This window comes from Rhagoletis zephyria, unplaced genomic scaffold, assembly GCF_001687245.7.
Source record: "Rhagoletis zephyria isolate East Lansing unplaced genomic scaffold, Rhagoletis_zephyria_1.1 Rzeph_scaffold_01800, whole genome shotgun sequence".
NCBI lineage: Eukaryota > Metazoa > Arthropoda > Insecta > Diptera > Tephritidae > Rhagoletis > Rhagoletis zephyria.
Genome location: NW_016158884.1, coordinates 65692 through 78989, shown reverse-complemented (window position 1 = coordinate 78989; position 13298 = coordinate 65692). Strand labels below are relative to the sequence as shown.

Genomic DNA, 13298 nt, shown 5'->3' with positions numbered 1-13298 from the left:
GGGATCGTCGGTTCGAATCCTACTGAAAGAAGTCTGATGAGGAAATGTGGTGATTTCCGAAATAGCTATCACTTCTACCATTTTTTCAAATTATTGTTGCTTTTCCACAATAAATTTTCATTTAAAAAATGGCCTCGAGCTCATTATAAAATTGTTGAATATAATTGTTAAAAGGCCAAAAAATAACAAAAAACAAATGAATCAAAAAAATTATTAAACATGATAATAAAAACTTGGCGCTTTTGTTTTGGAAAAATTGGTCTTTTTCTGGTGGCCTGATGCCACACTGGCTCAGTTGTCGCAAAAGTACACATTCATACACGCATTTTTACTTAAAAATAAGTGTGTAGTGGTTAATATGTATACGATGCCATCTCCGTACAGCTCACTTCACCTCGCCTAGCACGCTCGCGTGCGCGCAGTTTGCCCGCGACGTCGACTGCGTGCACCTCTGCTGTGCATCCCTACTCTAGAGCAGTGCCCGCCAAACACTTTCCTGGGAAATGAACTATATTCGGCCTTTCACATGAACACAATCGGCTTCTTACACGTACACAATCCGAACGTCAACAGAAAGAGTAGCAGAGCAACAAATTTTATTTAGTTGCATGAAAACAATAGGCGAAGCAGGTTGACGACGCATTTCCGTGCATTACCACCAACACATTCTCACTTTTTATTTCATAACTAATACATTCTCATTTTAAGACTTCTCTTTTTGGCGGACACTGCTCTAGAGTAGCGATGGGCATAATGTGCACATACGGGCAAAATGCCCAAACGTGCAAACCGCGGGCAAATGTGCAAACTGTTGGGTAGATGAGGTGAGGTAATTATGCCCGGGGGTGAAACAGAAAATTTTGCGCGAATCGCATCTGTATGTGTGATCGCAATGAGAGAACAAGTATATGTGAGTAATAATAATAATAATATCCCAACGGTTTTTACCCTCCATTCCCGCCCATCCGCACGAGGGGCGCAGTCCGCATGACGTACGGAACCAGTATTTTCAATTTTTGCGCCGAGTCACGATAGGCAGGAGTTTGTTAAGTGTCGAGATCTAAAACTGTTCAGCTACAGAACTAAATTCATCAGCCGATTTTATGTCTTTATTTTAATGATTCATCTATTGAGAGAGGACAGTATCGAGGATTCTATCGATTTTTGTTTATTAATCTGGCGGGACGGCGGAAACAGAAATGGCAACACTGGTGGTGAGTACCGACTTGCTTGCGCGCATATAATCTGTTTTGTAATTCACTTTTGCATTGTCAGCAGTGTTGCCACTTTGTGAGTAATTCCTCAAAACGTGAGGAATTTCGGGTGCGCTTGAGTATTTTTTGAGGATTTTTATTTTGACGAATTTTTGAGAAATTTGCTGATAACAAATGCAACCATGTTTTCAACAACAGATTTGTTAAGTCGCTCTGACAAATTTTTTAAGAAAAAGCTTTCCGAAATTTTATAAATAGCGAAATACACTACACAAGCGGCTTGTCAAACATTCTTCAAACCTACTTTTCCAATTTCGCCATACACAATGCAAACATGACTCGTTTAAGAAAAGAATTTTAGTTTTCTTCCGGTTCACAATGTAAAGGGGTTTGGTTTTCTTGGATTTTTCTCTATTGCGTCCTCATTCGGTAAAAATTCCGTTGCGAATGAGGCGATTTTATCATACACAATGTAAGCGGTTTGATCAAACGTCAACATGGCGGCAAGAAAATAAAAAAAAAATGGTTTTTTGTTTCACATTTCCCTCAAACGGCTTGTCAAACCTTCAAACATCCCCATACACAACATAAATCGCTTGTAGGAAAGGGATCTTTCGCTCGGTTTGTCAAGCCGCTTGTGTAGTATTTTTCGCTCTTAAGCACATCTGCATTTCCTGCTAAATATTCAGAATGTTAACGATAATTTTTTTAGTTCCATCGTTATATTTTCAACTTATATATTCTGAAAAAAACTCGCATTGTTCGATCATAAGGATATTCATATTGATTCTTCAATAGATCCAGAAAATTATAGGAAAAAAGTTTTTGAATTAAAATATTCTTCAGGTTCATATAAGTTTCCCAATTAAAAAAAAATTAATGGCTAATATAGACTATTTCTAATGCTTCAGTAGGGCGTATATTTAGTAGTTTAAAAATGTGGAGACCATATTTAGCACTGATATGTTCGCAGCAATAATATATACAAACCAAGGCATAAAAAACAACGGTGATACTTAGTTTGAACAGCAAGAACAAATGTACCAATTGAATTGGAGAATGTAATTAGTTTTTGTACTAAGTACCTGTAAATAGTATGCAGTACACAATACTCATATCTGTAATAAGAAAATTTTGAGTCATTTGTTCGGATTTTTCATTTGTTTTTGAGGAATTGGGTAATTTTTTTTTGGCAACACTGATTGTCAGCGTTCAGTTGGTCGCAAATTTTCAAAGGGAGGGGTTGTTCTTGCGCAAATAAATTTTCTTTAGAAATATGCTTGGAAAAAGGACAATCATGCGCAAAACAACCTTTTTAACCGACTTCGAAAAAAGGAGGAGGTTATCAGTTCGTCGGAATATTTTTTTTTTTTTTTATGTATGTTACCGCATAACTTTGGACCCCGTCAACCGATTTTGATAATTCTTTTTGCCTCGGAAAGTTAGTGTCTCAGAGGTGGTCCCATACTAATCTGGTTGAGATCCGATCAGTGGATCATGAGATATATATATATATTTTTTTTATATGGGAGTTGCAGTCGTTTTTTTTTTTGCTAAAAATTACTAGTTATATGACGGTTTTCTACCGACTGAGACTAGTAGCAGCGCTCGGCTCTCTTATTTACGAACACATGCGCAAGCAAGATCGTTAACACGTTATTGTTCGCCAGTATGAATTAGCACGTACTATTTTTTACATATGTATAATCAATTTAAACTTTAATGGTTTATTAATAAAAAAAATTAAATTGGTCGGCATTTCATGATTTTATGTATGTTACCGCATAACTTTGGACCGCGTCAACCGATTTCGATAATTTTGCATCGGAAAGGTAGTGTCTCAGAGGTGGTCCCATACTAATCTGGTTAAGATCCGATCAGCGGATCATGAGATATATATATATATATATATTTTTTTTTATATGAGAGTTGAAGTCGGTTTTTTTTTGCTAAAAATGACTTGTTAATAAATAGACTACAAATATAGTTAGAAATTGTTCCTCTATAAACAAAGAGCTGAATATAATAGCCTTTGGCAATATACGGCTATTGCTTAACCTTTCGGTTTTAAATTTTTACCCCGCATCAAGCACCTGCTTGCCCGCGCTGTGCGCGAGCTGTTCTGCCGCCCATCCCTACTCTAGAGCTACCGTGCACTATAAGCAAAAGTTAATAATTTCAAGGTTTTTCTTTTATTACTTTCAAAGCATGTTCAGGACTTCCAAAAGAAGCTGTAGTATAATTGGTTAATAAACAGATGAACCACTTCCTTCAACTTCAATACCTCCACTCCTAAAAGCTCGCGCACCTCTTCGGTTTTTCGCATAACGAAGTGCCCCAGAAATGACTTCAATTTGGAAAACTTGGTCTGTCGGAAGTTTCAAAAGAGGTGCTTCACTTGATAAAGGAAAAAAATTGCAATCAGTGTTCGCTTTTGTTTCGCCAAAAGGGCGCACTCCAGGAGAACTAAAATTTCAAGTTATTGTTTTGTTATTTTCATCATATTATAAGCAAACTGCATTGCAAAATGTTAATATCGTTAAAAATATTAAAAAGCGAAATATATGACATACTTTTCAATTTTCGCTCCTAAATACGCTCCACAAACCTTCCCAGCAACCACATAAATGTAATTGCCCGTATACACACTTTGTAGCAACAGCAGTTGTCAGTTGAAAGTTGCCAGTTGCCATCTGTAATATCGTTTCGGCAACTAGCAAGGCAACTGAAGCTCGCTGGCTATCAATAATCCACCCATAAATATAAACTAGAAATTGTAAATTTTATTTCATTTAGAAAAAACCTACCTAAATATACAAATACAGTATATTTTGCTTTGCTGCCTCTATGCTTAAGTGCACATTTAAGATACCTACCCCAAAATGCGCATCAAAAGCATTATTTTTAACATTTATAAGGAAACTGCTCCGATAGATGCATTCAACATACCTGCACATTGGCGATACCTGCCTTAAAAATTGTGCGACTGGTATCAATTATCAATGATCTGCACTAGCCCTACAATTACCTAATTTTATAACCTTTTATTTATTTTGCTCATCTCGCAGAACAACGAAAATGGCTATCAATTTATGTAGTTATATAGATAATTAGATAACATTCGGTAAAAATTTCGCTTGCAGTAATTTCTACATGGTAAGTGCTCCGCCAATATTTGGTTTCATAGGGATTCGGATACCATCCTCATTGAAGTAGTAAAGAAAATTCGCTTAAGTGCCTTTTTCGGTTACGTGCACAAGTTTTTCGTGCAAAGAAGGATGTGCAGCTAAGCAAAATATACTGTACCATAAAAAATTAAAGCCTTTGTCTGCGATTTGAACTCAAATCTCTCTAACTGCGCGCCAGAGCAGTGCTCTATCGGTCATTACTACTGTTGCAGCACCGCGAGCGAAATGGCATACTTATGCTTATCCCGGGGGACGAATTAGCAGTCTATCCCATCAACTGCTATAATGCTACGAGTATTTCAAATGTATATGTTGTGGCATACTACCCACCATGCAAAATATGAGGAATAGGCAACAATCGTCAATGGAAACAAATTGGCGACTCACCGATTTATTGCTGTGGTGACAAATCGGCAACATCACTTCGTTCATGTCAATTTTGAATAAAAAAGTTCTCAAAAATTCCGAAACATATGAATATGGCGTCAATAGTATTGGCCAAAAGCATCTAAATTATGCCCAAGGGCAAGATTGAAGAAATAGGAAGCCTCACAGCGAGAAAATTAATTATTTCCGATTGTAAGTTGCGATTTGGTATACAAAAAAATAAATGAAGTATTAAAAAGAATAAAATTATTCCAAATATCGCCTGAAGCGATAAGAAAAGGACTCATTCAGGTAATAAGAAAACGACTCGCCCAGGCGTGTTGCCTTCGGCGTACGTTTTAGAGCTACCGGTAATAGGAAATCGATTCGATGGCAATATTACCGGCAATAAATTTGTTTCCGAGGGCGACACGTTTTCTTATTGCCGGCAACGCAAATTGTTTGGTGGGTAATCTTACTACACACATGTGTATATTAGGGATGTTGCGAATGTGAAATTTTAGACATCCGCGGATGCGAATGCGGATGTCATGTAGTTCTAAGAAATAATTTAGGTGGGTAAATTAGGTGATTTAGGTAAATAAAAAATGGAAAGGTTAATAATTTTTAATAATCTGCCTAATCCTGAGTTTTGCCCGAAAAAAAATTCACCCGAAAATTTGTATTCCGCCCATAGTAAATATGTACATGAAAACCAAAAGTGGAAAGTGAATCGGTTCGGGGAAAATTAAACTCATGATAAGACTGAATGTTTTTTTAGTATTTGAATTTAAAAATTGGAACATTGTAATTAATAAGAACTTTTTGAAGGGTCGTAAATCAAACCTGCGCCACTATATCGTGGCTCGAATACAGAAACAGTGTAAATGCCACATACTCTATTATTCGATAATTGCACCATTGGATAGACAATCCTTTAATCTATTACAAAATCTTTAGTTTTCTTAAATATCTAATTCTTAGATATTTATTCCCGAAAAACGAAATTGTATTTGTATGGTTTGTAATGGTTTATAAAAACTTCCAATTCGTTTTTCTTAAAGCAATACTTTTCATGTTACACTACTTCAATATTCCAGCGACGATATAACTACTCGCTCGAGGCGACTTGAAAAACCTGAATTTGGCAAAATTGTAAATTCTTTTCGATTGACACTGCACCAGTTGAGAGGACTTTCAGTTATATTTATTTATTTTTATTGCGGTGCAATAATTATTTTTTGAGAATTTCATCGGGGCTGCAAATGTCGGATGTATCCTCCTGACGTTCATCTTCACAATCTAGCATTATGGCACAATCGTTGTTTAAACACCGTTTTTTTTTTTGAAAGAATTCTTCATTTTCATTCTTTTGGTTGTTTCGGAATTTGTCACGTCATCAGCGTTTTTCGATTTTAATTTTTGTAACTCATTTTTAATGATTTCTTTTGTGACTGGTTAGATATACGTCTGTGCACTTGCACAATATTCCAAGGACCGAAATTAACAGTTATTTTTTCAGAGTAAAATTTGGCCTAATATTTTTTATTCCTAAATAAACGTCCTATCCGGATAACAAAGAAACCGCTTATCCAAATTAAACAAATTTGGTATCATATGAAAGAGGACTGAAATAGCTTTTAGAAATAATGAATGAAGGTTACAACCTCTATTTAAAATTTTTTATAACTTAATACTAATGAAATGTTTGTTCTATGGTAATTAATTAACATTTTTTATTGAAATATTTTTGAATGTCTGGCTTTCTTCTTTTAGACATTTCAGTTTTAAAGCTATTTAAGTCCTCTTTCGTAGGATACCAAACTTGTTTAATTTGGATAAGCGGTTTGTTTATTATCCGGAAAGTACAAGGTATATCAAACAGGTAGTAGCATTAGAGCAAAAACAATATTTGCTTGTATTTTGTTGTTGCTTCTGGTATCGAAAGTGTCAAAAACTGTTCTGATTTGTTTCTTCTAAATCAAAGCACGCCATGTGAAATAAAAAAATTTAAATTGGTAAAAAAATAAAAAATTTTTGCAACTTTCTTTCTTAGTAAATTTGTTTGCTTCTCGAAGCATTGATCCATCCTTTGCAACGCCCAGTTATCAGCGCTTGTGCTGCTGAGTTGGGCGAACGTTCCAAAAGCTGTTATTCAATCGCTTGTTTTGTATGGAAAAAGGTTTCACATGCAAATAGATTTTAACAATTTAGAATTTGTGTGATAAAATTTTTGAAAAATTTTACATTTTCGAGACCAAATAATTTGAAAAAATAGAAATAAAAATCAAATCAGCTGCTCTACTGATACTACCCGTTCAATATGCCTTGGGAAAGTACTTTTATTTCGGAATAAAAAATATTTGGCCAAGTTTAACTCGTAAAAAAATAACTGCACCCAGAAAAAGGTTTAGTTATAATAACCAAGATTTGGTTATAGTGATCAAGTGGCATAGTTGGATATGGCGAAATAAATATATAGTTCACGAAAGTCTGCAATTTACTTAAGACTTCTAGTTAGGACAAATGTATATTTGTTAATAATTACAAAACGACCACCTTGATTGGACAATATTGTTAGTTGAATAAAATCATTGTTGAGCAAATATAAACAATGCTTTGGTTGATACAAGTTTTCAATTAATTTTGTGAACTTGCTGTAGACTTGAATCTGCTAACCGTTTATTATTGGAAAAAAAGTTTCAGTTTAACGCAAACAAAAATTTACTCTATGTTTGTTGTGTTTACTTTATTCTTTTATTTGCATATATTAAGCATAAAAAATACGTACATATTTACATAAGTTAGTTACTAAAGTAAATAATACATATGTATATGGTGGTAAAAATTTCCTAAAAAACAACGATGAAACGGGAACAGTCGTGCGAAAACCCAGGTTAATATCTGCTGGAAGAGCTGGTTTAAGTATACTGCCTTGCTTTTTCTTTGGCTAAATAGATACTTTCAAATTATAATTCACATTAATTATATATCCACTGAGAAACCCCGGATGGCATCAAACTTTATATTTTTAAATAACTATGCGCACACCGAAACAACTCGCGGCGATGGCAAAACTGAAACTGAGACAAACAATTCTGTACATGTCATAGCACCAGAGTGTCCAGATTGTTTCAAAAAAGCGCAATTTCTGGAAAAAAAATCGCCAGTTTTTTTTTAAATAAAATTCATGAAATCGATTTAACAAATCGTTTATTTTAAAAATGAGATCTTGTTATAATAAAGTTTTTAAAACCAAAAACGAATATAATACATTTAACTCTTAATTATGGCATGGGGTCAAGGTCATTTCAAGTTGGAAAAAAAATGTCTTGGAGTGCTTGGAGCGTGCATGTAAATTTTTTTCGCGGTAGTAAATGATATGTATTAGCGCTTACGTGTATTCTATGTTTCCACTTAAACGTATATTCCTTATGTATGGCAACTCTTGTACCTTAACTAAGAACATAACGTATGGTATAAGTATACATATATGTAATGGCTAACAAAACGTAACGAATAAAGATAAGTTGTTAAGTGGATGTCGAAGCGTGCGAACGTGTCAATTGGCGACGAGTGAAAAAAAATAAATAAATTTATAAATTAAGACAAAAGAAAAAGTCCACGTGCTTTACAAAATGACTGCATTCGTAGGTCGTATTGAGCAATATAGTAGCGGTGAAAATTTTGATTGTTACATTGAGCGTATTGAACACCTTTTAAAGCTCAATAAACTCGTGCTTGATGGCGAAAAGATCTCATTTCTAATAAGTGTCGGTGGTGCTGAGTTACACAAAACTTTGAAAACACTTGTATCGCCTCAGAAAATTGAAGAACTTACTTATACTAAAGTGGTCGATACTTTGACTCGTCATTTCACAAAGAAAATCAATACGACAGCAGAGCGGTTTAAATTCTTAAATAGAACTCAAAACGTGGAGGAATCTATTGGAGACTTCATTATTGCTATAAAAGAACTGGCGATAACATGTAAATATGGAAGCAATGTTAACGACGCATTAAAAGATCGGCTGTTGATGGGGATTCGCTGCAAAAAGACGCAATCAAAGCTAATAGATCAAGATAACCTAACTTTTGAAAGCGCGTGTGATACAGCTCTGAAAATGGAAATGCTACAGCAGGAACTTCAAAACATGTGCCCGTCAAGTTCGGAAGTCAACGCTATCAAGAAATTCAGCAACGATGGAAATCGAAATTTACTATTTTACACTTTATACGTGAGCAGCGAAAACGGAACAGTTTGTCGAATGTTAAATGTTATTATTATCAATATGGCCATACTCAGAAGTATTGTTTTTTAAGAAATAATTCGCAATATTCTAGAAAATCGGGGGCCAACTTTAATTATAATAGAAACAAAAAAGTTAATATGGTATTTAATGACATGGATGAAGATGCTTGTATAAACAATATAGGTGTTAATGCAGTGGATTTAGAGAATACTCCTAGATATTGAAGTGTTATGTGTAATTCAGTGCCCCTAAAAATGGAAATAGACAAAGGTTCGTGTGCATCACTTATCCACGTAAACACTTACATGTCAAAGTTGTCAAATGTTAGATTAACAGAATGTACGAAAAGTTTACATGTTATTTCGGGTGAGAACATTGTGGTTTTGGGGTGCGCTCGGGTCGCGGTGAAAATTTCTGGAAAAGGCAATGTACAAACGTTAAAACTTCTCGTGGTAGACTGCAAAAAGGTGTTTGTGCCGTTATTAGGAAGATCGTGGTTGGATGTTTTATTTCCATCTTGGAGACAAAGTTTTGAGTCCCCAACGCTGTGCGCCAAGGTTGAAAGCTCTGAATACCAATTGAGTGCGGATTTTCCTAAGGTTTTCAACGGTAGAAGATCAGACAGCATTAAAGGGTTTAAGGCTCGTATTATTGTAAGTGAGAACATAACACCTGTTTTTTGCAAAGCCTACACATTGCCATTCGGGTTGCGAGAAAAAGTTGAAGAGGAACTTACACAATTAGTTCGCGATGACGTCATATATCCCGTTCGTTACAGCAACTGGGCATCTCCTGTCGTAGTTGTACAAAAAGGTGATGGTGGTATTCGTATATGCGTAGATTGCAAAGCGACAATAAATAGATTCGTGCGCACAGATCACTATCCATTGCCTCGATGTGACGATATTTTGGCTTCATTTGCTAATTGTTCTATTTTCTGTGTTTTAGACCTTCAGGGTGCATATCAGCAGGTTGAAGTGGAACAAGTATGTCAAGAATTTTTGACAATCAACACACATAAAGGGCTATTCAGATTTAAGCGGTTAATATTTGGGATCAAATGTGCCCCCGCTATTTTCCGATCTATAATGGACGAGATTCTTAAGGGAATATCTAATGTTAAATGTTATTTGGATGATATAATTATTGGAGGGAAAAGTAAACAAGAATGCGAACGACAACTTCGGGAAGTTTTACAACGTTTAGAAGAACATAGGGTTCGGGTTAATAAAACAAAATGTTCGTTTTTCAAAAGTAGCATAGACTATTTAGGCCATACAATTTGCGCGGAGGGTATAAAACCCAGTGAAGAAAAAATAAGGGCTATTTTAGAAGCACCTAATCCGAAGAATTTAACTCAACTTAAGTCGTTTTTGGGGTTATTGAATTATTATTCTCACTTCATACCGAATCTTTCAGCAGAACTTCATAGTCTGTATAACCTCACTAAGAAAAATATTAAATTCGATTGGGATGAAAAGTGCCAAGAAGCATTTAAAAAAAGCAAAACTTTACTTCTGAATAAATACTTATTAGCTCATTTTGATCCCCGTAAAGAATGCTACCTTCATTGCGATGCTAGTCCTTATGGAGTTGCAGGTATTTTGTCGCAAGTACATGAAGGAGTCGAGAGGCCTGTTATGTTCGTATCAAGCACCTTAAGTCCAGCAGAACAAAACTATTCTCAACTTCATAGAGAGGCTCTTGCGATAATCTTTACTGTAATGAAGTCCCATAAATATATATACGGGAAATTGTTTACGATATACACCGATCATCAACCGTTGCGTGAAATATTTGGTGCAAGTAGAAAAATTTCCCCTGTAGCTGCAGGTAGGTTGTGCCGGTGGGCAGTACTATTAAGTATGTATCAATACAAAATTGTATACAAAAGCGCGTCCGAAATGACTAACGCAGATGCCTTGTCACGGCTCCCTATAGATGGTGGAACAGGATGCGAAGAAGAATACGTTAATTATATTCGGGATCTTCCAACTAATAAAATAAAATACAACGATCTCGAGGAAGAAACTAGGAACGACTGGAAACTCAGGAACGTGTTAGAAATGATAAGAAATGGGTGGCCCCAAACAGTAACTGAAGTTTTAAAACCTTATTTTGTTAGGAGACTAGATCTTAATGAAGATAACGGTTGCATATATTTTGGCCAAAGGTTGGTTGTCCCGGAAAAGTTGCGTGAGGGGATTCTTGAAGCATTACACGAGACTCATACTGGTATTGTGAGGACAAAATCTTTAGCAAAAATTTACTTTTGGTGGCCAGGTATGGATGCAGATATTCAAAATTTTATATCTAATTGTAAAACTTGCGAGTATTCTCACACGAAACCCATTTCCAACCATCATCAGTCCTGGCCGGAAGCTAATCGATTTTTTGAGCGTATACATCTTGATTTTTTTAACTTTCAGAATACTAACTTTTTAATTGTAGTCGATGCGTTTAGTCAGTGGATTGATGTAAAGGATATGAAAATAACTAGCGCAGGGGCTTTAATCCTTGAATTGCGAAGAATATTTTCATACTTCGGATTACCAAACACGATCGTATCTGATAACGGCCCACCATTCAATTCGGCAGAATTTACAGATTTTTGTACATCGAATTCCATTAAATGCCTTAAAAGTCCGCCGTATCACCCCCAGTCTAACGGCGCTGCTGAGCGTGCAGTTCAAACAGTCAAAAATGGGTTACGAAAGTCGTTGGATGATAATAAAATTAAAACCCTACCATTAACCTTGCTACTGTCTAGATTTTTGTTGAACTACCGTTCAACTCCCACGACAAGGAATAGACTTTCTCCAAATGAAATGATTTTTAGACTTAAACCTAAAACATTAATAGATGACATAAATCCAAGCATACGAGGGAACGGTGAGATAAGTAGAGAAAACGGAACGGTTTTGGCTATGGATGTTAAAGAAACAAAACAGAAACCATTTTTTGAAAAGGGGGATAAAGTGTTGTACAAACTTAAAACTAATTTGAAGTATAAATGGATACCCGGTATTGTAAGAGAGAAAATGGGTAACGTAATGTATAGTATAGTTGCAGAAGGCGTTTATAGGAACGCACATGTTTCACAACTTCGAAAACGAAAAAGTAAGGAAAAAGTTGATTTGATAGATGAGGTTGATATTTTCATACGACCTGAACAGGATAAGGAAGACGAACATCAAGTAACGAATAAACGTAAACGGGATCCTGATGAATTCATTGTTAGACGCTCAGAGCGACTAAAGCGTAGAGTATGTGAAAACTAAATACAAGTTAAACCATAAGATTATATTGTTTATGAGAATTATTAGTTATATTAATTTTATATGTATTAAATGTAAGCGTAACTTACATTCGAGGTAAAAAAAAAAAGGGAGGTAGTGATATGTATTAGCGCTTACGTGTATTCTATGTTTCCACTTAAACGTATATTCCTTATGTATGGCAACTCTTGTACCTTAACTAAGAACATAACGTATGGTATAAGTATACATATATGTAATGGCTAACAAAACGTAACGAATAAAGATAAGTTGTTAAGTGGATGTCGAAGCGTGCAAACGTGTCAGTAAGTTTTAATTTTTTTTTTTTAAGTTTGAAGTTGAAAGTATGTTTTTCTTTTTTAAGTTAACGATAATAGAGTACTTTAATATTTTTGTTAATACACACTTCCTTTTTTTTTATTTTGAAAACTCTTTTTTCAATACTTTTATTGGGGTCACTGGGGACCCCATGTGACTAATTGTGTGATTTTCTTTATGCGCCTAATTAAGGGTTAATAATAAATAACACAAATCACGTATATAATAGTGATGTACAAACAATTTTCTTTAAAAATACGCATACTTTTAAAAAATATTTGTTTTAACACATTTTGCAATAGGACTGTGCAATTATTAAATTTATTATAACTCATATTAATTATTCCTATCCTATTTCGAATCTTAGTTTTTGTTGAATTCATTACGGAAAAAAACGCGCTCAACAAAGCGTGTGAGTGCGGCAAGGATAATAAAATGAATTTACTCATATTTCCAAACATTTTATTGCCTGTTGCGGTTTTCACTCCGTAAGCAATTATCCAAAATTCTGCAGAGTCCGCTGCTTTTCTTTCCTTCAAAATTAGTGAATTGGCAGGTCCCTGAAACTCGCCATCTCGTGATTTACGCACTTTTCGAGTGACAAAATCAAGCTTTTTTGAAAGAATTTAATTGACTAGGTAATCGTTTCAAAAGTTCTTCGATTAGGGTGATCTAAGNCCT

At 35.0% G+C, this 13298-nt stretch overlaps 1 protein-coding gene across 1 annotated transcript; it reads left to right on the top strand.

Annotated features, from left to right (window-relative positions):
• The first annotated feature begins 8406 nt into the window (after positions 1-8406).
• Positions 8407-12302, top strand: LOC108365204 (uncharacterized). Its single transcript, XM_017619185.1, has 2 exons — positions 8407-9006; positions 11451-12302. The coding sequence occupies exons 1-2, from the start codon at positions 8407-8409 to the stop codon at positions 12300-12302; spliced, it is 1452 nt and encodes a 483-aa protein (XP_017474674.1).
• The last annotated feature ends 996 nt before the right edge of the window (positions 12303-13298 follow it).